This window comes from Pleurodeles waltl, chromosome 11, assembly GCF_031143425.1.
Source record: "Pleurodeles waltl isolate 20211129_DDA chromosome 11, aPleWal1.hap1.20221129, whole genome shotgun sequence".
Classification (NCBI taxonomy): domain Eukaryota; kingdom Metazoa; phylum Chordata; class Amphibia; order Caudata; family Salamandridae; genus Pleurodeles; species Pleurodeles waltl.
The window spans coordinates 707,313,930-707,341,447 of record NC_090450.1 but is presented as its reverse complement, the minus strand read 5'-3'; the positions used below and the strand labels follow the sequence as shown (position 1 = coordinate 707,341,447).

Genomic DNA, 27,518 nt, shown 5'->3' with positions numbered 1-27,518 from the left:
AGAAATTTGATAGCATTTCCATAGAATTTCATAATTTCTCCTGATATTTTGCATTGTGCCTAGTAAAGAGTCTTGCAATTTAGCCGGTCTGCCTGAGTGGAACCATTTGAGTCTGGACTTCCGGGGTCCATGGCTTCTGTTTGCAGGGTGCTGGACCTGGGCTTGTGAAATACGGGGATCCCAGAGTGGAAGGTAAGGGCACATCAGTTACTCTTCTTATCGCTAGGAGTTCTCTCCTTCCCCAGAAGGGGTCATCACAGACATCCCGCTAAACGTGCTGAGGCCAACTTTTTTTTCTGAAGGGAAGGTGGAGCAGTTAATACAGAAAGCTCCTCCTGCTCCACAGTGGGCATCATCGCCTACACGGAGTTAAAGAATCTTAACCTTGGTGTAGCACTTCACCTATACGAGGCTCTCTGTTCTTTACATGGGGGTGGGGTGACAAAAATGCAGGAGACCCTATGGCAGTCTGTAGCAGAACCATATGCACCAGAACTTTATATCACAGATCCACCTCAGAGATGGTCCAACTCTATTGGCCACGGTTCAAGAAGAGGAGAGGGGCATTAGAGGATGATATGCCCTGCCTCATGCACGGCAGTGATGTAACGAAACTTGAGGGGGGCCCCTTGTAAAGTACTAGTCAAGAGCTCTCAGGAATGGGCCCATTTCCATTGCTCAGTTTACTGTGCTCAGTGGGCCCACCGGTGATGAATAGGCCTTATGTAGTGGCCGTGGTCCATGCAGGTGGGAGAGGATAACATCAGGAGTTTACAGGGCAAGCATGCAATGATTTCCACCACATGTGCTAGCTATAGTTCAAGTACTTGTACAACTCATTGAAGTCCGTGTGTTTTTTGCTGGAGACCCTCAAATGCCTTCCCCTCATCTCTCAAGGGGGATCTTTAATTTACTTTAGTTTAGTTTGAGTTTGGGTATTTTGGGGGTCTCTTGGCACTGGCTTTGTAGAGTATGGCTGAAAAAGACATTATTCGATGCAAGGATAGATGTTTTTCCACTGAAGTGGTAGAGCATTCCACATGGGTGGCACAAGGAAAGATTTTCTTCCAAAGAATGTTTTACAAAAACCTGGTATGCTTATCAGTTGTAATCAACGAGTGTGAACCCACTAGCATGGCAAATATCTAACACTTTTGGCAGCAAAAACAGGAGAGGTATTCCCGAAGCAACAGTGCGTTTACATTGAATCCTGTCATATCCGAGCTTGTGCATACAAAATGAACAAGAGGAGACAATCGCAGAGAATTCACTTCCATTTTGCATTTTTTAAAGTATAGTTTTGCCATTATTGTCGCACTGGAAAGGGGCACCAGGTGGCTTGGGGACAGGGGCGGTTGATCTGCATGAGTACCTTAGTATATGAGCACCGCTTGCTGTGATCTTTATGTAATTCCTTGGTTACATCTGAGCCTGTTGTTACTCTAAGGGCTTTTGCTTTGTTTGTAAGGAGGATCTGGTGTCCCTGGACGGCGATGGACTATGTGGGGGTAGAATGCAGTTCCGGTTTAGAATCCCTTCAGTTACACAGAGGCACTGGATTGATGAGTACCGAGTGGCACGTTGCTTTGCTGTTTGCATCTATTGTTGTATTATTTAATCAGGTGGCATGTGTTTCACTTTGGCACGTGTGCCTGGGAGGTTTTTACAAGCCAAAAATAGCGCAATTCGAACTTAGGTGATTAACCAGTGTGGAAATCGTTGTACAACAGTTTAGTTGTGCTCAGTTTATCCTTCTGTATTCCCCTTAGTTATTCTAGAAGAAGCAGTCCACATAGCTTTTAAAGTAGCTCTATCGTGTATTCTACATGCTGCAGCTCGGTCCCAGTTCAGCAGTCGGACTAACATGCCCATAGGGGGTTTTCCTCTCTTTGTCTCTATGTCGACCAACTTTGCACGACTCCACATTTCTGGCTGGTAAGGTGAGCCCGGAGGAATCCATGATTGCCTGATGCAGACATTAAATAGTATTTTAAGACCTGTAACAACAGTGTGGTATTTGGTTTACTGAAAGACTGACTAATTGTATTGCCTCTGTTTTTGGCTTGATGTGCCAACCAGTTGTGTGGTACATAAAACCAGGGCCGTCAATCGGGGCTGAAAACCGACTTATTGCCCTGGGTCCCCGTTATAGGTAGGGCCCTGTGCTTCAGCTGACTCTCTGAGATCTGCTGCTTCTGCCTGCTTGAGCAGGGGAGGAGTCTATTTTCTAAGGCAGCAGGACACATATTTAATGGGATAGCGGATAATGGAGGGGAGGCACAGAGTGTGTGGTGCCAATGCAGAGGTGCATCTTTAGGGGGTTTGCAGAATTCTGTGGAAAGTGCACACAGGATGATCGCTGCTGCAATGAAATGGAAGCTCGTCTTCATTACACGCACACATGGTTCCCGGAGGTCATGAATTGGAAGTTGGACTGCACTTAACTTTCCCTAGCTCCAGCTTTGAAAGTGAGTCATAGCAAGCGTAAAAACAAGCATTTACAATGCAACGGATCTAGCGTTTGCTCATGTTAGAGCTGATCGTGTTGTAAACTCCTAACCCGACTTTTCACCTATCGGGCAAAAGTGCATTTATGTACATAACCCGAAAAAGTGAAATTATCTATGTAAAACGCTCGACTTCTGCCAAGCGAGATCGCGCTCGTAAATTAGAGAAAAAGAAGTCCACGAGCCCGATGGAAAACAGCGAACCTCGCATGTTTTCTGTACTTGGTCGCTGCGCTCGAGGAGGGCTAGCTACCGGAAAAGGCATGACGTATGCGTGCCTTCGACTAATGAAAGCAAGCAGATTTTATTAGGGAAGCCCACAAACCAATAAAAAACACTGACGTGAAGTTGACAGGGTCCGAGCCCTTTTCTAAATACTAAAGCGTCTCGCTGCGATAGGCGAGCGCATGCAACGCAGGCTCGTCCCTAACAAGGAAGGCCATGGAAGATGCACAGGAGGGAGAGAACAACATGGGCAAAGGGAGAAGCACCTGGGTGAGAGCAACATAGAGCATTTGGAAGGAGAGGAGCAGTGCTTTAAATGGGCTGGTACTGTCCGGTACTGAGCACCGTCACTTTTTTATTTTGAGACGGAGAGTACCGGCACATCTCAAGAAAAACATAATACTTTTAATTGGAGAGTACCAGCACTTCTCGGAAACAAGCAGAGTGCCTGCACTTTAATTTTTCCATTTCAAGCACTGGAGAGGAGCACATGGCGAAAGACAGGAACACAGAGTGAATGGGAAGAAGCACATGGACAAGAGACCGCAACACAGAGTCCAAGGCGGAGAGAAAAGAAGATGACAAGGGAGACAGCTCAAAACCAGATGCACTCTTATTGACTGCTTAAGCAAAAGAAAAAAAGGAGATCCCTAAAAGTGAGCAGTGGAAGGACACTAGTAAAGAGGTTATGCTCCAGGTGAGGTCACACACAAGATGAACAAGGCAAGTCATCGAATAGGAAGCAAGTAAATGCGAGTGACAATGAAACCAATCAGTAGTAAGCAAGAGGCAGGCTTAAAGTCCACTGTAAGTTCTAGGTAAACTTGCACCCTCTTGTAGATTTTAATTAAAGGTAACTAAGCCTAACCGTGATCTTCTGATTACAGCCTCAGGACTGAAGAGGTGGTGCAGGAGAAAGGCCCATTTTGTGTCAAGGGTTGGTTGGGATTACAGAAGGAGCGATGCTGGGTCTAAAAAGTGAAGACCGGAGTATTTGCACAATGCCCGATGTGTTATACTACAGAGCATGTTTTTCGCTTTCATTGAAATAAATATTAACACAACCAATCACTTTGTGCAGCAAAAACATTTCAGCTTTCACAAAAAAATAAGCATGAGAGAGAAAGGTGTGTGATTGGGAGAGACAGGGCGGGCTTGTTTTGGAAGAATATGGTCTCTGACACTAAACCACGCGTTTTTTTATTTGTAAGGTGCTTATGGAAACTGCTGCTAGGCCACTTTCAAGGTCCTACTAATGAAATGAGAATATGGTTCCGTATGTTCCTAAGTATACTATTTATTTGAGCAAGCAATCGGTCTATGTTAATGTACCTGCTGTATATATCTGTTTGCAGACTGTTTAGTCTCATATCTGAATCTGGCAGATCTACTCAGCTTTCCATCCTTCCAAGGTCGATAAAATGCAAGAGTAGGAGGGAACCCCACCGTTATGTTAGACCCTGCCCTCCAACAGAGGTTATCTAAGTACTGTGTAAAACCTTCCGCCTGCTGCGGGAGGAATTGATGTCAATCTGGCAGGAATCCTGCTGCGTCTATTCCCAGAGACAGCTCTGTCAGAAACTGGGTGTCATGGGCAAAGCAACGGGAGACTGTAGAGTACAATCACAGACGTCATAACCTGCGCGCCCTCATCCGCCTGTCTCAGGTCTTCCATGAAACCAGAACGCAAGGCAGGTTCTTTGAAAAGCGCTATCGGGGGCTCACTATCGGAATATGGAACGTTGTCATAGTTAAGTTTGCTATGTTTTCACAAACAATAAATTCGATTTTCGGTCCAGACTGTTTGCCTTTTCCAGGAACGGGGCGTTCTAAGTGACCTTGGGCCGTAAGCGGCCGCGGCATGTTCCTCTCTATATCGCCTTCGCATCTCCACGCATTTGCGGGACGGATCATAAGCTGGCAGGCCCGCGGCGGCAGCTGCTGATCTCTACCGCCCCCACCCCGGGCGGAATAACAATAGATTCTGCTCTAATGTTTTGCAGGAAAGACATAACACCCAGCTAAAAATACCTCTTGACACCCCCCAGAAGAGAATGAAGGGGCGGTTGCACGAGACTCCCTGTGATCACAGGGAAGTCACCCTTGACCTTAGGCCACTGCTACTCCCCTATGAACGTGGGCACCCCTGAGGCGATGGCATGTAGAGGCCGTAAGCTACATCCAACCCATAAATACCATCATACCCGATGCAGGAAGGAGACTCCGGATTTTTGAGGCAAATTTGCTTTATATTAGCCCCCTAAAAATGCCTCGTTTCATTAGAACGTAATAATGAAATATGTTCTCCTGTTTTGTTTTAGTTATACTTTTCAAAAAACAATGTTTATATGACCATTCGTGCATGCGCACACTCGAACATATTCCAATGTTTTTTTAAATCAAAATGGAACTAAAGAAATTCAAACTGGCAACCCATTCGTGTGGATGCGTGTGTGTATCATCGCTGAATGTTTTCATAAAAAAACATTCAGAGAAAAAGAAGCATTAGCAAAGCCAATGACTCAACAGTCAACACCACATTCCCAGTGCTTGTTTTCTGGTTTCCAGATGTAAACACAAAAATCTAGATGTAACCTCCAGAAGTGAAAGAAAATACTACAGATGAAGCCACTTGAAATGGACACAGTACTCCAACTGAAGCCATCCTAATTAGCCAAGGTACTGCAAAGGGGAAAATAAACAATGGAAACAAAGTACTAATTGAGGGCAGCTCAGATGGGCAGAATGCTTTGATTAAGGTCTCCATACCTGAACATAGTATTGCAGATCAGTCGACCAGATCTGGACACGAAAAATCCGCACATGAACATTTACTACATGCACTATATGTGCATGTGCCTGGGTGCCTCAGCTAAACTTTGCCAGACCGGAGATTTCACAGGCCTGTAGGCATACCCTCCTCAGTCCGGCTGGGCGTTTAAGGGTCCTCCAGTTCACAAAGAGAAATGCGTCACCAATAGACTTGGCCCTGGGCTCTTCAGTTTTAAGCTCTGAAGTGCCCAGGGCCAAGTGTCCATCAGTGATGCTCGTCACAAAGTGGGGTGGGGTCAGCAAGCCTCATTCATCCCATCCCACTCTATGGCGAGTAACAGAAGGTCCTTTTCTCATGGACCATGACAAGGTCGGCCAAGGAGAGGAGGCAGCAGGATCTTCCTGCAGTCCCTTCTCCAAAGCCTGCAAGATCCACTGAGACTTCCCTCCTTCCACCAATATCACTGCTGAGCCCGTAGGTTTTTCTTTAATGTTGGGTGTGTGTATGAATGTTTTTGTATTTGCATGCGGCTTGTGAATGGGTGTGTGTCTGTGGATCTGCTTGTGAATGGGAGGTGTATGTGAGTGCTTGTGAATGGATGGGTAGGAGTGTGTATGTGAATGGCTATGAGTATGTGTGTACATGCAAAGAAGAGAGTGCGCACATCTGTGTGTGTCCACACCACCACTACTCCACACTGTGGACTGCCACTGCCGAAGTCCCTGGTATGGTCAGCAGGCCAGAACCCTACTGTCATTGAAATTGAGGACTGAGACACTGAGAGCCGGCCAGAACATCTCTGTACTAAAACTGAGAGCCACAGATGCTGTCAGTAGCCCAGTCCCCCACTGTAATTTAAACTGAGGGCAGGAGGCACCGACAGGCAGCGAGAACACCTGTGCTCCTAAAACTGAGTGCGCCTTATTCTGTCAGCCGGTCAGAATACAGCTTCTTTTTAAACTGAGGACCCTCGACAACGCAAGCCAACCAGAACACTTGTTACTAAACTGCTAGCTGAAGATACAGTCAGTCGACCTGAACCCTTGTGTTTAAACACCGACACTGACAGCCAACCAGCCCACCTCAGTTATTAAAACTGAGGGCTTCAGATAATGTCAACTGTGAGCTGCAGAATCTCTCAGCAGACTCTTTGGGGGGGTGTGCAGGGGTTTCAGGGAGAGCAGAGACAGTTTGGGGAGATGTGACCTGTACTCCTCGTTCACAAATCATATCCCATACGTCACCTACCCAGAGTGCTTTACATCCCTGCCTGCCTTTTACCCTCTCCAGCACTGCACTAGCTAAGCTTGCAGGATGTAAATCCCCCACTTACAAACATACTTAGAACTAAGGGTTTCCTATTGAACTATTGTTTTCCTTTTTTGAATCAAGAGCTCTGCTTTTCAGGAGGAAGCCGAGGGGTGGAAGGAATCTGCCTGTCACCCCGCTGGACAGAGACATATTTGTGTGGGGATTAGGCACATGTTGATGGAAAGGATCATGTTAACTTAGCAGGATTTAGGCTCATGAGCACACAAGAGAAGCATCCCGGTCATCGCTGTCCAGGTTCCATAGCTCTATTTCCATCCCTGTGGAAGTGTGGCAGTCCGGTCTGTGGTTGTTGGAATAATTCCGGGCACGGGATCCCAGTATGAGGCCAGCTCCCTCCGTGGCGCAGGCCTTGCTTCAGTTTGCATGAGCAGAGATCACACAGTGTTGCAAGAAGAAGGCACTACCTGCAGAACACAACCCAGCCTCCGGCACATAGCCAGGGACGTGTTTGTGGTCAAGGCACGTTTGTTGTGCCCTACAACTGTACACCAGCACAACGACTGCGCCGGCCTGCATCCTGCAACTCAAAGTTATCTGGCTGCTGCATGCCTGCTTGGCCATTTTGCACTTTTGTATGTGCAGAAAGAGATTAATCCACTCTACTGCCTTAGATAGAGCTGAGGCTCAGCAGCATTGTTTTTTCTTTCAGCAAGAAAGTTGGCTGCACCAAGTTAAACCTTACGCGTGGGATGTCCATGGGACGTGGGTGTAGTGACACAGGTATGACCATAGAAGGCAGAAGTTTGAAGACCAGAGTTCAAGGGCAGTTCTGGAAGGAACACAATAAGAGGGCAAGGCAGTTCTCAGAGGACCAGAGGTCAAAAGTCACCTTACTTCTGGCTGTCAGCAGCACATGTTTGCAACAAGCTGGTAAATAACATTAGATGAATGTAGGGAAAATGTGTAGGAAGAACACAACCAAGTCAGTGCAGCATTTCAGAGCTTCCTGGCGCTAAACGCAAAGACAAGGCTTATCGTGGTCAGTACCTGGGGGCAGGTTTACCCAACTGATGTAGGTGGAGAGGCTTGTGCCAATAGTAGATTTACGTCCTCTACTAATAAAGGATCCGTTCCAGCCTGTTTTCTACCCAAGGGATTTAGTGTCAGCACCTGTGTCTCTTCCCTGGTATCAGGCGCCTTTAGGTTATGGAGTTTCCGTGCAGTAAGAATTATGTACTGCAGCTCAGGCGGGTGGCATGCTCTCCACCCATTCCAAGATCATACAGAGTATTTATGGTGCAACCTCAAATTCAGATGTAATATGGCTTATCACGCCCGCTTAACTTAAGCCAGAAGCCAGATGAAGGAGATATTGGGAGCTCAGAGAGGCAGGCCTGACAGAGAAGGGTGAGAACTGGATGAGGAATGATAGCAGTGACATACAGGAGTATGAGAGACAGATCAACTTTAGTGAATGGTGATAAACCTCATGTGGATCCCTCACACAGGAGTAGGAGGCGGCCATATGTCAGCATAAGGTGCGAGTTAAGGCCTCAGGGAGAGTTGAAAGCCAGACAGATATATGAAAAAAAAGAAAGCAAAGATGTGAGCCAGAGGAAAAAAGAGAGAGGATTTAGAGTGGAAGATGTACAGAAAAAGTTACTTTCCTGTAGCATACGTTTTGTAGCTTGAAGCTATTACTTATGAAGACTAGTTCACTTCAGATCTGTCCTGACAATAACATAATGCAGAAGGAATCTCAGCCACAACAATCACTTTGGGCCGCGTCCCAGTCCATTGTTTTTCGCCCACCATGCCACCTCAGTTTGGACCCAGCCATATGCAAATCAGTATTGACCCTTCTCCAATAGGAATAGTCTAGCCGGAACTGCCAGGCTAGGACCTCCCTGAACCAGAAAGACAAGGAAACCCAGATGAATAATGATGGGTTGGGATGCCACTTGAGTGATTACCAGTGGCTGAGATGTATTCAAGCATTCCATCTGCCACTTTTTTATACACTAAAGTGTGTCGCCCTAAGTGGTATGGGTAGGCCCAGACATGGCTCGCACACACACTGTGCTACAGGAACCAAGCTACACCTGGGCTGATGAGCCCTAATGAGACCTAATAAGGGTGACACGGGTCCTGGGCTGTTTGCATTCCGGTACAGGGAGGAATTGGCCTGGCAGTTTGGGCTGGACTGTTCCCACTGGAGCTAGGGCAAGACTGATTTACATACTGAGGTGGCATTTTTTCCAAAATAATAATGCATTGGGATGCTTCCCCAAGTGATTGCCAGTGGCTGAGATTATTTCAAGCATTCCATTCTTCACCTTTTTTTTTTGTATTCTCTAGTGCGTCACCCTAAGTGGGATGGGTATGCCCGAACGTATGTCCTATGCCCACTGTGTCACTGGAACCAAGCTATACCTGGCTGCTGAACCCTAATAAGGGCAAAACCAATCCTGTGTTGCTTATGTTCCAGTTCAGGGAGGATGTGGCCTGGCAATCTGAGCTGAACTATTCCTACTGGAGCAGTGTCAAGACTGATTTGCATGTGGCTAGGACCACACTGAGGTGATATGGTGTATAACACAATGATGGATTGGGATGGGGCCCTGAGTGATTGCCAGCGGTTGAGATTAATTTAAGCATTCTATCCATCATGTGTTTTTGTATACTCCTAAGTGGGTTGGGTTTGCCCAGATGTAGGTCCTATGAACACTGTGCCACTAGAACCAAGCTATACCCAGCTGATCAGTCCTAATAAGGGGGGACCCGGTCCAGGGTAGCGTGTGTTCTAGTTCAGAGAGGACGTAATTCAGAAATCTGGGCTGAATTATTTCTACTGGAGCAGTGTCAGAGGCTAGCTCCAAACTGAGGTGGCATTGTGTATAACACAATGAGGGATTTGGATGGGGCACTGAGTGATGACCAGTAGTTAAGATTCATCCAAGCATTCCATCCATCACTTCTTTGCATAAAACAGTGTGACCAGAACATAATGACACAGCTGTAGACTGTAAGCAACTGTATAAAGAGCACACAAAAGACATTTCATTTACGCATACAAAACAAGCAACAGCAGCATGGCAGATCTGTGAATTAACAGCTAAAGTTTTTATGAACAGCAGACAAGCCTCTCAAGTTTCTTATAGTGCTTTGGGGCGTGCAAGTTTTTCTCATAGTAATTGGGAAAGACTGGATTGTGACTTACCCTTTAAGGAACTGGAAGCCGTGGGTGCAGACCAGCAGGTTCCCATGGGAGTCCACCTTCAGCAGGTTGCCGTACTGTGCATCAAACACCAGGCCTCTGCACAGAGAACAGACAGGCAAGCGTCAAGTGAGCCACACTTTCAAGGAATGTTGATAGACTAGTACCAAGAAACATCCTTAGGTTGGGAATGTTGGCCTGAGTTCAGCACTGATTATCTGCCAACGTCCAACATGCGGACATATTGCCCTTGCCTCAGCTGACCTTGTGAACCTGCTAGCACAGGTTTGTTCAAGGGGACTGCAATGCTTGTGAATGTCTAATGGAACACATGGGATCAATGGTAACAAATTATTGATCATGAACATTTTCACTAGACTCTGAGCTCTGAGTGGCCTGCCAGTAGCCGGACACTAGTGCCTGGGGCTTCAGGTGAATGACCGAACATTACCAGGCCCTTTCACACCGCACGAGCCTACGAGCACCAGGCACCCAGGCACTCCGTTAAAAAGAAGGGGAATTTGTGAAATCTGCACTTTTAGAAACCTTGATAAATAAGTACTTGAATCATGTCTTTGAATACATTTTTTAAATTGCTTTTTTAACAATCAGTGTGCATATAACTGGCTACACTCAAAATTAATTACATAAAACGTGTATTAATTTACACAGCTAAAGAGATTAACTGATTGTTCTGCTACATGACTAGATTCTGAAGACAGTAGACAGCTTGGAAGAACGAATGCCGAGAGAGAGAGAGAGAGAGAGAGAAAGGTGCGGAGTTAGTCTGAACTACATTTTTTCCATTTCCAGTGTTAAAATAAGCACAGTCACATGAAACATTAAAAATAAAGGCTCATTGTTCATAAGAAAATGCCTCTGTGTGATTTAAAAATAACTGCATAGAAAGGTAATTAAAACTGAGCATGTTTTAAAGTATTGTAATAAGAACATTGAGCGAGCAGCAAACTCCTTTAGGCCACAGAAAGTAAATTTAGCTCTCGATAGATAAAACTCTATTGTTTTGAGCATCACTGCACAGCACTGAGTATATTCACAGCTGCCTAAGATGACAAATGTGTAATTCGGAATGTACTCCCGTCCCAGAGAGTTCAGGTGATTTACTAACACATTAAAAATTTGTAAAATGATAGACCTAACACAGGGAAATTAAAGCAAGCCACTTAATCTATCTTTTAAAATCACAAACTATCACTTCACTTGCTTGTTGGAATAGAGCAGAAACTGTGCAAATGTGTCGAATAATGTAATGTTACAAACTGAAAAACAGTGTATTTTGAGCTTTCCTGTAACCGAATCATGGTCCTATGCATTGCGCCACTTTGTAACCCCTTGTGCCACATTATGCCTGCACCAATGTGCATTATTTTCACATTGGCCCAGCAGCTACAGGTAAGGTGCTGGGCTTCTTTCTGACATCACTGTTATTAAACTTCCAAAGTATGTGTTTATGCATATGGGGGAAAACTGATTTTACGATGTTTTCATACCTGTGGAGGAATACTGATTTTTTATGCAGAAAAATTGTTTTAGCTCTGACTTACCTGTTTTGCTTGGGGTGGTGCACATGTCCAAGTACCCGCTCCATTTTCACGACCGCCATTGCAGTGGTCACGCTTTTCCTGATTAGCAGTCTAGTGGATGTGCAGGGCAGACTACATAGGGATGGCCACAACACGAGCTCACAGCGGATGCGTGCACTGAGTGTGCAAGCCAGTGCACGACCAAACAGGTCCAGGGGCCAAGACCCCTGATTTTCTTGGGTTCAGCAATTTCTTTTTACTCTACAACACAGTTAAAAGCATTGCAGCCCCTTTGCTTAGAGGGTTGTCGAGGATCTCCGGATTTAATGACGAATGTTCACTTATGTAAGGATTGTTTGTTCTCCACTCAGCCACTTGTAGGGTTGCATTTGCCTCGTAGTTGCTACTTCTGTGGCACCCCATAGTTTGGCAAAATGATTACACCAGAAATTAGGCATTTGGGTGAGTTTCTTTTCTTCAATCTTAACACTCGCTCTCTACCATGCCAGCAACTACATCTTTTCAATTTTCTCGTAGAGTATGCGCCAGGCACCTTGTTTATTACAGAAACCTGGCTTCATGAGGCGTCCACACCAGGTGTGATTGCTGCCCTTCCCCTGAATTTATTCTATTGTATGGAGGGATAGACCGGGTGGTGGATTAGCAATCGTTTTTAAAGATACACACATATGTAAAATTCAAGCTTTGCCCATTCCTTTTTGTGAGGCAATAGTTTTTGCACTAGAACTCTCTCCTAAATTCACTCTATCTGGTACTCTGATCCATAGCCCACCTGGCAATGCAGGTTGCTGGGTCAAGTCTGTACCTGATTTCTAAGCCCCATTGATCCTGAAGTCAGCCAACTTTGTTGTGGTGGGGATTTAAATATATATCTAGAGGACCCTCTTTGCAGCACAGATCAGTCATTTATTGAAGACTTACAAGCCCTGAATTTGAATCTTCTCAGTTTTATCTCCTCTCACCAAGCAGGACACTTGCTGGATCTAGTTTTCTCAAACATATTAAACCTCTGCACTTCTCCCTTGGTACCTCTTCTCTTGACAAATCATCAGGCTGTTCCTTTTACAATACCTATTGCTGTGGGTGTCATTAGGGAGAGAAATAAAAGCCCAGACTAAGACCAGGATCTAGTCAAAGCTGGATAACAGCACCCTAAACAGCCAGCTGAGGAAGTAAGTTCCTTATCTAGGGGAAAACATTAAGGTCAATCAGCCTCAGATGTATGAATGGTTGCACAACTCCCTAGATCACATCCTGCCCTTAAAAGCCAGTTGCTCCGCTAGGCATCTTCCTCCAGCCCCATAGTACATAGGCTTGGGAGACTCAGCTATGATGACACTGCCAAGACAGTATAAACTAGCACGTAAGAACTACCATAGCTGATGTAGGTTGGTCCATGCCACAATCTTCTCCGATCAGATTAGCTTAGCTCATAATTGTCCTTGAACGATTTTTAGAATAGTTAGTGAGCTTTCTGATCCTGGCAGGATTGCTCTGGCTACTGCACTATCCCAGGCTCAAGGTGAGGAACTGGCATCTTTTTTGTGAGCAAAGTTCAGGACATTCAGCAATCCTTGCTGAAAGGAAACAGAGACCATCCTCGGACAGATAGCATTCCACCACCTTCAGATTCTAAAGTGTTGGTCTTGGCCAATTCTCCTCCTAGCCACCATACTTTGTTCTTGTGGGACACTTTGGACTTGTCCATATTTGTGTCTCCAGCACAATTTATAAGATTTGGCTCCCCGAAGGACCCTCTTCCTCCCACCAAACTTAGTCTCTTAGATCCAGATATTTTACTTCTACAGGTAAAACTCCTCAATTGCTCTCTGCTGCTGGGCTCTATCCCCTAGGAGTAGAAGCACCCCATGGTTCTTCCTCTTCTGGAGAATCCTAATTTAGATCTGGATATTTGGCGTAATTATAGACCAATATCCTGACACACCATTATGTCTAAAATTTTGGAAAAATATGTCTGTAGACAACTCTGCCTTTGTCGAGTCCCCAAATCTGTTACACGACTCCCAATCAGCGTTCAGAGCAGGACACAGTGCGGAGTCTGCACTTTTAGGAGCCACAGAACTTCTTAGGCAGCTCCTAGATAAGGGTGAAATGGCAGTGCTGATCCTACTCGATCTCAGCTCTGCCTTCGATACTGTCTCACGACATTCTCTTGGGGAGACGTATGCAACTCGGGATTCAGGGGAAAGCCTTGGTTTGGTTATCCTCCTCCCTGTGGGGTCATACCTTTCAAGTTTCCTCAGGCAGAGGTTTGTTCACGTGTCACACTGTGGCTTCTGAAGTGCCTCAGGTATCAGCTTTAAGCCCGGCGCTTTTTAATATCTATGTGCGCCCTCTGGCTGATCTGGTAGAGCATTGTGGTCTTACTCTATCTTCTTATGCTTATGATACGCAAATCAGCTTTTCACCTCCATCTGCTCAGGACCACAGCTCTGTTTCTTTGAACTTTTGTGTGGTTTAGGTAGCCTCCTGGATCAATAACAATTTGCAGAAACTAAATGGCGATAAAACAGAGGTGCTGATCCTTGGAAACAATCTGAGCCTCTGGGGGGGCCACAGCATGGGCCCGCAGTACTTGGGGAGACTCTAAATCCCGCTTCTAAAGTCAAGAAAATAGGCCTCCTGATTTATAATAAGCTTTCCATGAAGCCACAGGTGGCAAAGGTATCTGGAGCTTGCCATGCCACTATGAAATGGCTACAGAAATTCATCTGGGTGCTTCCTACATCTGCCAAGAACAGTAATCTAGGCACTTATTCAATCTTGCCTGGACTATGGTAACAACCTGTACCTGGGCACTGACGAAACCTCCATGAGACCCCTGCAGGTTGTGCGGAAAGCAGTCGTAAGGCTGATTTATCGACTGCCAAAACATTTCCTTTAGTTACTTCCCTTCGCCGTGAGTTGTACTGTGTAGAAGTGAAAAAAAGAGTCCACTTCGAGGCTCTGTGCTATGTCTTTAAAGCAAGGGCAGGCATTGCCCCCCACCATATTAAATGGTTTCATAAAAATTGTATAAACCTTCTCGCTATCTGCGTTCTAGCAACCTCTTCTGGTGCGTTGTCCCTAAGATTAGGAACACTCGTATGGGAGGTTGTTCTTTCCCATTTATAGGCCCAAAGCTTTGGAAATCTTTGCCAGAACAATTGCGATCTTGAGAATTGCTGCCCGTTTTCGCAGACAATTAAAGACATGGCTGTTTTGAAACATCTAAGCCAGATACATCTACCTGCTGCTACAAGCACCAGGAAACCCCAAGTGGGTAGCTGTCCGCAATATGTAAGCATTTAAGTAACTAACCAACTAATTAACTAGCTGCACACGGCTAAGGAACTGCTTGCTTCTCTGTATTTGCATAGATTTACCACGCACACATAATTTACAATTTCAAAAGGTCTGTCTACGAATTCGAGACTGTTAAGTAACAATAAGGTATAAGGAAGCTAACACAAGATGGCCACGTTGCATAAGCGCTCAGCTGCATGCACTTGAAGCCATCTTAGAATGATTTTTCAAAGATGTTTTTATTCCAGTATGGCCACTTTGTTCACATGCATAGCGGCTGTCTGTAGATACTTTTTAATAAAGCTTCAGAAAAAGAATTCAATAATGGCCCTAATACATGTTAGGAACGGAAGCCACCTGAAAAAAGCATCAGAAAAAACAATAGCTATGCTCCTGCAATGCAAAGGTGAGACCTAGTGGTTTTGGCAATGCTGTTAGTTGTGTGCGATACAGCAGAATTGAGCACTACTTGTTGCTGATGCTATTTTGCACTTTATGGGAACGTAATCTCAGAGCTGAGCACACAACTAAGGAAATGAACTAAGAAAGTCCATTAAAAAGTGCACTAAATTGTACACACATGTTGTTGCCTATTTTTCTACAGGGAACAGTGTGAATCATGCACAAAAGCTCAGTTATCACTTAGTGTGGTAGAATATTCGGGCCAGAATTACCACTGAGTTAGAAATGTGTGAATGGTTTAACGGCCTCCGTTAATTCTGGTTGGAGCCCCATTATTTAGAGACGTTCATATTTGATTCAGTGCGGCTCACCCATCCTTAATCTGCAGTGTGGTGGTTGAAAATGAGAGTCAAATAGCACGCGTGGCTTATAAGAAGACACCTAATGTGGTGGTTGACCTTTTAAAGACTATTTCTTTGTTTTAAACAACACTCTGCACTTATATTGGTTTTAAGTGGAAAGGTTTGACTGTACCCACAGTGTTACGTACATTCCCGTGCTGGGGCTGAGTGCAGTGTTCATCTGCCTCTGCCAATGCCTGATGTGTCCCTTTATATATTTGCCTTTGCTTTACTCAGCCTCAAACGTGAATATAGTTTCCTTTCCGAGGTGTTATTACTGTCTGCCCCCATAGCTCTTATTGGCTGCTACCGAAATAGCATCCAGTTGATGTTTGTCATCTGTATGTGTGATTTTCTCTTTGGATTACAGTAAAGTCCAGCTGAGTAAGGCTTTCTTTTGATTCAATTTGTGCTGGCCAACACTTGGAGCCCACAAAGCAGGCCCCTTAGTCAGCCAAGAGACTTTTAGGCAGTCTTCGAAGACCCCAGACCCCCATGATGAGCCAAGAGAGATCCTCCGTCCCTCGTCTGAGACCCACAAAGTACCTTTGTTACTTGTTCACTAGCCGCCAGAGCCCCATTTCCAGCCTCTAAAACCGATCAGGCACCTTCCCTAGCAGTCATGATCTCCCCAGTCTCCCATGTCCTCAGACCCCTCCATACACAGTGGATCTGATTTTTAGGTCAAGCATAGCAGCGTGTAAGCGCTGCTTTTCGACCTGTTGTAATCTATTCTGTGGGCTTTAATCACGCCCTCAGGCCCATCACTTTCATTCGTTCGGGGGCCTGTCCTTCAAAAATCCTTTGATATTGTTGGTAAATGCTTTACGTTTATCCTACCATAAGGCTGTTTTGTTACCGCCTTGGAGACTGACCCTGTTACATGAATGATTGCACGATCAGTCAGACAGCTTTGTGTTGGCGCACTATTATTTCTTTTGCCTCACTCAGGGCGGTATGTTGTTTCTTTGTCTTCCTTGGTTTCAAGCATCTTGCTGTTTCTTTGTGATGTCTGCAGGGTCTTTTTTATTTATTTATTTTTTCCAGTTTTAAGTAGCGCAAACTCGATGCGAAGGTATTGGAACATTTTATTTATTTCTTTTTTTTGCAGTTTTATATAGTGCAAACTCAATATAAAGGTATTACAGTGCATTACGTGAGCACCTATTACATTACATAAGAACACATTCATTTTGGTAGCAAGGGAGACTATTTTGAGCCAGTGCTGAGACTCAAACCGTGTTCCTCAGATCAGAAGTCGGTAGATTTGGCCCTTACACCACATCCTTTCCCCTAGGGTTCTTTGTCTGGTGCGTGTTGGGGCAGTCTAGGAATAACTTGTTTTTTATTTTTGTTATATAGCGCTTGGTCATACAGGGTTTGGCATTTGATAGCACTGCAAAGCAGGTGCCATTCTTAACAAAATTGCTATAATTCATTTGCATCGACCTTGCAGAGATGAAAATGCTATGCCAGATTTATTTATTTATTTTGCAGCTTTAAGTAGCGCGAACTTGACACAAAGGCATTATTGTACTTTACATGAGTACCGGTTACATTACACAAGAACACATTTATTCTAGATAGCAAGGGGAGATTAAGTGATTTGCCCAGAATCACAGAATGTTGAGCTGGCGCTAGGACTCAAACAGTGTTCCCCAGCTCCAAAGTTGGCAGCTCTGGCCCTTACGCCCCATTCTCTCCCATAGGGTTCGTTGTCTGGGGCATGTTGGAGCAGTCTGGAATAGCTCATTTTTTTATATAGCACTTGGTAACACAGGTTCTGCCATTTCATAGCACTGAAAAGCAGGTGCCATTCTTAACAAAATCACTATCATTCATTTGCAGTTAAGCTGCTTCTTCTATAATTCCTTTAAAAGTTTAACACAGGAATATATCACCGCCCCCTTTTCTTTGGTCCTAACTCTTTTGACACCCTCATTATCCAGGTTAAAACTGCCACAAAGGTGCATCTTTGTGGCTTGTTTGATGCTATAAAAGTTTAGGTAAACACACTAGAAAGGGTTGCATTTCTCTAGGGTATCACAGCCAGTCTGTATGAGGCAAAAACACTCCAAAGATGGGTTCATTGTTGTGTCCTCTCTCCTGCAGCAACAGGCCTGGGAGGGTTGCTGTGGCATCTGGCAGACATCCTCTACACTCCAAACCAAAACACATAAGTAAAAGATATTGGGCCAGATGTATGAAAGCATTTTGCATTCGCAAACGGTGCAAATGCCCGTTTGCGAATGCAAAATGCCAGTTCAGAATGTATGAAATACATTCTGAACGCAATTTTAAGAAATCGCTAAAATAGCGATTCCTCAAAATTGCGACCCTGTTTAGAGAGGTGCAAATTGCGACTCTCTAAATTAGAAATTTCTTAGCACATGTATGAAGCATTTCCTAAATGCGATTTTGGCATTTAGGAATCCCTAATAACCACCAAGTCCAACTCGGTGGTAACCATGTGCAAAATTTAAAAATGCATTTAAAATGCATTTTTAAATTGTAAATGTAAAGCACACATGCCCTTTTGGCATGTGTGCACCTTACGTGTCCCCCCAAAATGTTTTGGGGTACAGCAGAGGGGGCCTCAGCCCCCCAGCACCCTGGGGTTTTGCATTTCCAAAATTGCGATTTCTGGTTCAGAAATCGCAATTTTGGAAATGCAAAAAATTTGCAGATATGGGCCAACAGGCCCATAGCTGCGAATGGGGCTGGTATCGCAATTTGCAATTTGGTAATAGCATTTGCGATATTTAAGAAATCGCTACTACCGAATCGCAAATGTGATACATGGCACTTTGCGAGTCGGAAATAGCGATTTCTTAAAATTCGCTATTTCGGAATTGCAAAGGGCCGTGATGATACATCTGGCCCCTTGTCATTTACACCAATAGTTCTAACTCTCACAAATGTGAGACCTATTGCATTGCAAATGCTTGTTTCACTAGTGTGCCTTCTGCCCAGAAAATGTAACCTGCAGGTTCAACCTGTAGTAAAATTGCAGTAGGTTCAGGTATTTGTTACAGAGATCTTGAATAACCTAGAGGTCAAAGTTCTTATCCTAAAAATAGTTCAGTCGGTTATGTGCTAGCATACACTACAGCATGAAATCTGCTTTGAATTCATTTAACCCCTCGGGTGCCCTGGACGTAACAGTTACGTCCTGGGCAGGAATTAACGTTACGACCAGCTAGGTGCCCACTGGGGAAGCACTAGTGCTCCCCCTGGGGGCGTGGCATTCCCCTCCCCTGGGCAGGGATGGAAGGGGAATCACTTGTAATTAGGCAGAAAACCCTAGACACCAGGGATTTTTTTCTTTTTTTTTTTATATGTGGGGAGCGACCCCTTAGGCAAGGGTCGCTCCCCTGGGGGGCAAATTGTCTTTAGGCCATTTCTGCCCCTCTTGGGGGCAGATCAGCCTATTTTTGTTAGGCCAATCTGCCCCTAAGGGTGGCAGAAACCACTAGACACCAGGGATTTTTATTTTTTTGTGTCAATTTCACGCAAGGGGGGCGACCCCTTAGCTAAGGGTTGTTCCCCTGGGGTCAATTTATTTTAGGTCATTTCTGCCCCCCTTTGGGGCAGATCCGCCTATTTTTATTAGGCCAATCTGACCCCAAAGGGGGCAGGAGCCACTAGGCACCAGGTATTTTTTTGCATCAATTTCACGCAAGGGGAGCGACCTCTTAGGCAAGGGTCGCTCCCCTGGGGGGATAAAATTATTTTAGGCTCTTTCTGCTCCCCTTGGGGGCAGATTGGCCTAGTTCTAGCCCACCAGAGACCAGTGAAGATTTTTTTCCCAAAATAAGACGGTGGGGGTATGGCCATACCCCCACCCCAAATAAATGAGAGCAAAGTTGGTCTGCCCATTGGTGCGCAGATGGGGCAGTTACCCCAGATTCACTTCCCGGGGGGACAGAAAGCATATTAGACGCCAGGGAATTAAAAAAATATATAAAATAGTGGGGTGGTGGCTACCAACCAGTATGGGTCTGGTTAGGCCCCCGCCCCAACTGAAGGGGGTAACAGACTTTCAGCTCTCCCCCACACACTAAAACATCTTATTCCACGACAATCAAGAGGACATTTGATTATTTTGGGTTTTGGTTTTACATTTGGGCCATGAGAGCTTGGCTGTCTCTCAAAATCGTCCCACTTGGAATGGTGAGGGCTGCACTTTTTGGACTTTTGGACGCTGCCATGTAGAAAAATCCACAAGACCTAGACACATCTGAAAACTAAACATCTGGGTGATTCCAGCGTCGTGTTTTACACATGCACCCTGCACCATTTTCTTACCCACAATGCCCTGCAAACCTCCAACTTTGCTGGAAATCACGCATTTTTCCTACATTTTTGTGATGGAACCTTCCGGAACCTGCAAGAATCCACAAACTTCCTACCACTCAGCATTGTCTCATCTATACCGATAAAAATTCTGCTGTACTTGTCAGCCTAAAAATGTTTTTTTGCAAACTGCCCTTTAGACCCGCTTTGGTTCCCCCTCAATTTCGACATGTTTTTGGCTCTTCCCTGTCACAGGCACTTGGCCCACCTACACAACTGAGGTATCATTTTTACCAGGAGACTGAGGGGAATGTTGGGTGGTAGGAAATTTGTCCTGGTGTGGTGATCCCACATAGAAATGTGGGAACATTTGATTTTTTAGCTAAATTTGAGGTTTGTTGAGGATTCTGGGTAAGAAATATTGGGGGATCCACACAAGTCACACCTCCCTGGACTCCCTTGGGTGTCTAGATTTCAGAAATGTCTGGGTTTGGTAGGTTTCCCTAGATGACTGCTGAGCCCAGGACCAAAAACGCGGGTGCCCCCGCAAAAACAGGTAGTTTTGTATTTGATCATTTTGATGTGTCCAAATAGAGTTTTGGGGCATTTCCTGTCGCGGGCACGAGGCCTACCCACACAAGTGTGGTACCATTTTTATCAGGAGACTTGGGGAAATGCTAGGTGGAAGGAAACTTGTGGCTCCTCTCTGATTTCAGAACTTTGTGTCACCAAAATGTGAGGAAAAAGTGTTTTTTTAGCCAAATTTTAAGGTTTGCAAAGAATTCTTGGTAAAAGAACCTGGTGAGAGCCCCACAAGTCACCCCATCCTGGATTCCCTAGGTGTCTAGTTTTAAAAAATGTGCAGGTTTGGTAGGGGTCCCTAGGTGCCGGCCGAGCTACAGGCCAAAATCCTCAGCTAGGCATTTTGCAAAAAACAGGTCTGTTTTCTTTGGGAGAATGTGATGTGTCCATGTTGTGTTTTGGGGCATTTCCTTTCGAGGGCGCTAGCCCTACCCACACAAGTGAGGTACCATTTTTATCGGGAGATTCGGGGGAACACTGGGTGGAAGGAAATTCGTGGCTCCCCCCAGATTAAAGAACTTTGTGTCACTGAAATATGAAGAAAATGTGTTTTTTTGGCCACATTTTGAAGTTTGCAAAGGATTCTGGGTAACAGAACCTGGTGAGAGCCCCACAAGTCACCCCATCTTAGATTCCTCTAGGTGTCTAGTTTGTAAATATGTGCAGGTTTGGTAGGTTTCCCTAAGTGCTGCCAGAGCTAGAGGCCAAAATCCACAGCTATGCACTTTGTGAATAACAGGTCTGTTTTCTTTGGGAGAATGTGATGTGTCCACGTTGTGCTTTGGGGCATTTCCTTTTGCGGGCGCTAGGCCTACCCACACAAGTGAGGAACCATTTTTATCAGGAGACTTGGGGGAACGCTGGGTGGAAGGAAATTTGTGGCTGCTCTCAGATTCCAGAACTTTGTGTCACTGAAATGTGAGGAAAAAGTGTTTTTAACCGAATTTTGAGGTTTGCAAAGAATTCTGGGTAACAGAACCTGGTGAGAGCCCCACAAGTCGCCCTATCTTGGATTCCCCTAGGTGTCTAGTGTTCAAATATGCACAGGTTTGGTGGGGTTCCCTAGGTGCCAGCGGAGCTACAGGCCAAAATCCACAGCTAGGCATTTTGCAAAAAAACAGGACTTTTTTCTTTGGGAGAGTGTGATGTGTCCACTTTGTGTTTTGGGACATTTCCTTTTGCAGGCGCTATGCTTACCCACACAAGTGAGGTACCATTTTCATCAGGAGACTTAGTGGAACGCTGGGTGGAAGTTGTGGCTTCTCTCAGATTCCAGAACTTTGTGTCACTGAAATGTGAGGAAAAAGTGTTTTTAGCCGAATTTTGAGGTTTGCAAAGGATTCTGGGTAACAGAACCTGGTGAGAGCCCCACAAGTCACCCCATCTTGGATTCCCCTAGGTGTCTAGCGTTAACAAATGTGCAGGTTTGGTAGGTTTCCCTAGGTGCCAGCTGAGCTAGAGGCCAAAATCCACAGCTAGGCACTTTGCAAAAAACAGGTCTGTTTTCTTTGGGAGAATGTGATGTGTCCACGTTGTGTTTTGGGGCATTTCCTTTTGCGGGAGCTAGGCCTACCCACACAAGTGAGGAACCATTTCTATCGGGAGACTTGAGGGAACGCTGGGTGGAAGGAAATTTGTGGCTCCTCTCAGATTACAGAACTTTGTGTCACTGAAATATGAGTAAAAGGTTTTTTTGGATACATTTTGAAGTTTGCAAAGGATTCTGGGTAACAGAACCTGGTGAGAGCCCCACAAGTCACCCCATCTTGTATTCCCCTAGGTGTCTAGTTTTAAAATATGTGCAGGTTTGGTAGGTTTCCCTAGGTGCTGGCTGAGCTAGAGGCCAAAATCCACAGCTATGCACTTTGTAAATAACAGGTCTGTTTTCTTTGGGAGAATGTGATGTGTCCACGTTGTATTTTGGGGCATTTCCTTTTGCAGGCGCTAGGCCTACCCACACAAGTGAGGTACCATTTTTATCGGGAGACTTCCGGGAGTGCTGGGTGGAAGGAAATTTGTGGCTCCTCTCAGATTCCAGAACTTTGTGTCACGGAAATGTGAGGAAAAATTGTTTTTTTAGTCACATTTTGAGGTTTACAAAGGATTCCGGGAAACAGAACCTGGTGAGTGCCCCACAAGTCACCCCATCTTGGATTCCTCTATGTGTCTAGTTTTAAAAAATGTGCAGATTTGGTAGGTTTCCTTAGGTGCCGGCTGAGCTGGAGGCCAAAATCCACAGCTAGGTACTTTCCGAAAAATAGCTCTGTTTTCTTTGGGAAAACGTGATGTGGCCATGTTGTGTTTTGGGGCACTTCCTGTCGTGGGCGATAGGCCTACCAACACAAGTGAGGTACCATTTATATGAGGAGACTTAGTGGAATGCTGGGTGGAACGAAATTTGTGAGTCCTCTCAGATTCCAGAGCTTTCTGTCACCAAAATGTGAGGAAAAGTTGTTTTTTTAGTCAAATTTGGAAGTTTACAAAGGATTCTGGGTAACAGAATCTGGTGAGTGCCCTACAAGTCACCCCATTTTGGATTCCCCTAGGTGTCTAGTGTTCAAATATGTGCAGGTTTGGTAGGTTTCCCTAGGTGCCGGCCTTCTGGGACCATAGTACCAGAGCTAAGGGGTCAGGGTGTCCCTACCCTGGCCCTTTTTCATTTTTTAAAGTTTTTTCTGGGACTCGGCTTCAGCGAGTCCCAGCATGGCTGCCAACACTTCCTTGTTGAAGTATTAGCAGACAATCAAATTTCAGCAGGAGATCAGGAGGGCAGAACCTTTGTGTTCTTATACATACAAATTTGGATTTTCTTTAAGATCTCAAAAACCACTAAACTGATTTACACCAAATAACAAAAAGGGTGGTTTCAGGACCAAGAGCTACCTTTCTGCTAAATTTGGTGTAATTCTGTCCAGTGATTCATTCGTTGTTTAAAATCCATATGGGAATTAACACGGGAAATGCTCCTTTTTTGATCCCCCCTCTTTCTCGGCCCCTGCACGACAGATCACCCCGAAACTTTCCAGACAGCAGCTGACCTGTCTCTCAAATTTTTCCGGAAAAGATCATGAAGATTCGTGAAGCGGCATCAAAGATTCAGGCAAGTAAAAAACTGCTTTTTTTAGAGAAACTAGGTCCTAACTATAACTACTACCTAGTGGCGACTGCCACTAGGTAATTTATATCTATCTATCTAATGTATATATATATGTATATATATATATATATATATATATATATATATATACAGTACAATATGGTGTTCCCTATCAGTACCAAATCACCAGAGGTGCTTCCAATGGCACTACACCAACTGCGCCTCATAATCACTCCAGCCTCTTCCTTCATGAAATAAACTTCAGGACCTCCATGTGCATGTGCAAGCCAAATGTTTATTTAGTCCGATGGAAACAACAGAACGCCTTTTGGCAATAACGCCTTTCTTCGAAAAGGGCTTGCACACGCACACAAAGTGCGTGGAGGCTTTTTCATAAAAAGTGTGTCCTACGATATTTGGTGCCATTGAGATTCCTACCTGGATACCCCAGGGGCACACCTTTTTCAATATTCTCATATCTTTCTACAGCACAGTGCATAGCCAGTAACTCTGCAGAGGTTGAGGCAGTAATGTTTTATGTCTGTGTGCCTCACCTGACTTCTTGACGTGGCACCAAGTATCTCACAGTATGCACCAAAGTCGGAGGTCCATTGGCTTGGCAGAACGCTGGTGAAGGGCACAAGCAGGTTCACCCATTCTGTGAGGGGTTGGGAATCTGTGGTGCCCATTTAGATTAAGGTCAGACTACAATAGTTGCTTTTTGCCTGTGATTAATGTCCAGTTGTGCAGTGTGATGAAACAGGTTAGTGATGTAATTTACAGAGCAGCAGATAATGGATTTATCACTACAATAACTGGATACACATGTTGCAAAAGCCAGTAGGGTTTTACCTTGTGGGGAATGTTGGGTCGTACTTGTACTCAATGATTTCGTGGGGATAGCCAATCGACACAAGCCGGTCCAGCAGCAGATAAAACCCCAACTCGTCGTATTCAGGGGACTTGTACACTATGAGAAGAAAGAGAGATGGTGAAGATCTACATTACACAAGGGCGCATGGTTGACATGCTTTTGTATGTGGAGACAACATTTTTTCTTTCCATCATAGCTTGAAATACTTGAAAATTCTGGGAAGTTAAAGCCGCAGCCAACGTTTGAAGGTCATTTTCCTAAAAGGGAAATAGCTGACCCCCACAGGATGAAAATGACTCCCTGTCATAATGGAAACATTGCCAGAATATATTTGAATTTGTTTCCACAATCTGCTTGAAGACACAATGGCATTTAGAGAAAGAACCCTCTGAGAAGGCAAAGGGGCTGTTACTTCCTGGTTGAGGTAGGGGTCTGCTGAAAGGTGGAGACTTTGAAAGAAGGTGACCTGGGCAGAGCTTGTATTCTACCCCAGGTCATCTCACACTAGTAGATGCATTACGTGCAAGGGCCTAGGTGCAGCAGTTTCAGATGGAGCCATCAGATTTTCTATGCACTTCCACGCTCAAAAGTCGATATAACAATTCATACCAAATTTAAGGAGCATGGCACCTGGGTAAAGTGGATTTTGGAAATTTTCCCTTTCTGCAAGGTCACCCTGATTTTTCTCCCTTTATGCTGAATCCTATTTTGCTGGCTTTAGATATCTCTGCAGTTTACCCCTTCTAACCAAAGTAAAGTGTTTGTGCTCCTCCTTTCAAAATGGTAAAATTGGCATATCACAAAATAACATATCTAACTGACCTATAGTTCCCAAAGTGTACCAAGGGCAGTAGGTTAAATGTCACCGGTGGGCTGCAGCTCTCATTGTGCCACCCACTGCAGTGACAATGCAAACATAACTTCATGCGTCACCAGTAACCGTGCTGTTCAGGTGTAAAATGAATTTTCAACCCCTCAAAATAACCCCTTTTTGACAGGCATAAGATCCTCCTTTGAACTATGTATAAATCACCCCTAAATAAGCCTTAATGTCTAGAAAAAGGGTGCACAGTATTTAAAAGTAAGACATTTAAAAGTTTATTGTTTAACATGCCCTCACATTCAATAGGCCTTCGAAGCTATTTCACTGTAGCAAGGTTAGCTGTTGCACAGGAAAGCAGTGGGATGCAATAGTAAATACTAATCCTGTATTTTGGGATTGGGACTAGCTAGAAACATAATAAAACTATTTTTAATTGTTATTAAAAATCCAGTTGAAAGGTGAAGTCATATTTTTTCTAGAGGTTACTGAAAATTGTATAAAGTCGCCTTTTCCTCTGGCTGAAGTCCCTGATATTTAAATCCCTATTTTGTTCTTCAGCTTCTGTCAGTCAGTAATTAGCATTTCAAAAGACGTCATTAACAAATGAACTTGCTCCCAGGACAGGGACAAAAGGCCTTGTGTGTCAGGATATGTTGTTGTGCGCTTGACAAGATGACCTCTATGAGCTACACCTTTCTTTTGTCTCCCCAGCCAGTCAAACTCGCCCCCAATCACACTGGACCTCTTGACATTACAGTGTACCCTATTTGACAGGTCTGATGGGTTTACGTATGACATACAGAGAACACAGAAACAGAATACCAAAACAATTTGTATGTACCTACTATCAGGTTGCTGAAAGCCAAGCTATGTTATATAAGACTTCTGTCTCTGAGGTTGTTGTGGGTACAGGTACTGTCTACAACTGAATTTTAATATTAGATGTGGGAGGACACTAGGATTACCATAGTAAACTCCCCAGAAACTCCCACAAACACCCAGAGGCCCGGTTTAATGAGGCCACAGACCTCTGCCAGTTTGAACATGCCCAAGATGAGTAGGGTTAACCCTGGGAACCTTAACACTATTGGTCAGGGTGTCCTCAAGGGTCAGTCCCATCCACTAACGCATGCCAGGCATAAATATGTAATTTCCAGGCGCCTTCTTCAGAGCAATCCTGGACCTGAGGAAGATCAGAAGAGGACTGAACCTGCTGCCTGGAACCTGAAATGAGCCCTGGAGGACTGGATAGGCTATCTCTCGTACCCAGGACATAGAAGCTGAGTCCAAGGATCATAAAGCTGAACTCCTGTTCAAGATACAGAGATACAAGCTACAAGAGGTCTTTCATTCAACTGCCCAGCTGGACCTAGACTGGACTCTGGCTGACACCCTGTAAGGATCTAAGTGCCTCCTCTGGAGTCCTGGAAGGTATAACATGTGTACTCCTGTGGTGGACTGGGATTTAAAAGACTAAAGTCAGAAGGTAAAATCTTTGACCAAGAATTGATTTTTAAAGTTAAATGCAGACAGAAAAACATCTATTCACCACTGCGTGTATTTATTTTTTCATTTTTACATATCAGAAAATATGGAATATAAGTCTTCTCTTGTGTGTCCTTTGATACTGTTAATCATGGCTGCTTGGTTGATAGTTGCATAGGCGTCATTTAGAGGTCACTGGGGGTAGCAACTATAACCCCTACCTTGCCCCTTGTGGCCCCTGGAACTGCCTTTGAAACCCCTTGCCTCAGAGGTGGCAAATTAGTGTAGTAAAGAATGGATTACACTAGTTGGAATACGACCCCCCCCGGCAGTTGATGTAAGTAAAAAAATATATTAAATGTGATTTGTGTGCGTGCTTGTGGGTGAGAGTGTATTTATGTGAGAGTGTCTATATGTGTGAATGTGTGTTTATGCGTAAGCATGCATCTGTGAGCAAAAGTAAAGGTTAAATGACATGATGTTACTTCTGCTATCAGTGCATTTTGGTGAATCGACATTCTTGAATAGCTGTGCAGAATGATGTGCAGTGGAGTTTAAAAAAGGGCAAGTTTTTCCTAATGAAGCTTTGAACAGTTACACATGTACTAAAATACAAATGTCATTTAAGAGTATTGCATGTCAATTTTATGTATGGCTTCTGATAGCACTAAAACCCATGAGCCATACAGTTGT

The 27,518-nt window shown here is 44.6% G+C and overlaps 1 protein-coding gene across 2 annotated transcripts in view; it reads right to left on the bottom strand.

The window, feature by feature from the left end:
* Window positions 1-27,518, bottom strand: part of LOC138266018 (cytosolic purine 5'-nucleotidase-like) — a 289,639-nt gene that overhangs the window by 74,184 nt on the left and 187,937 nt on the right. For both annotated transcript variants that reach the window (XM_069214326.1, XM_069214325.1), the window contains 2 exons: window positions 24,496-24,613; window positions 9,998-10,093 (listed from right to left, as the gene is read on the bottom strand). In XM_069214326.1, coding sequence (XP_069070427.1) covers window positions 9,998-10,093; window positions 24,496-24,613 — 214 coding nt within the window. The remainder of the gene's footprint in view (window positions 1-9,997; window positions 10,094-24,495; window positions 24,614-27,518) is intronic.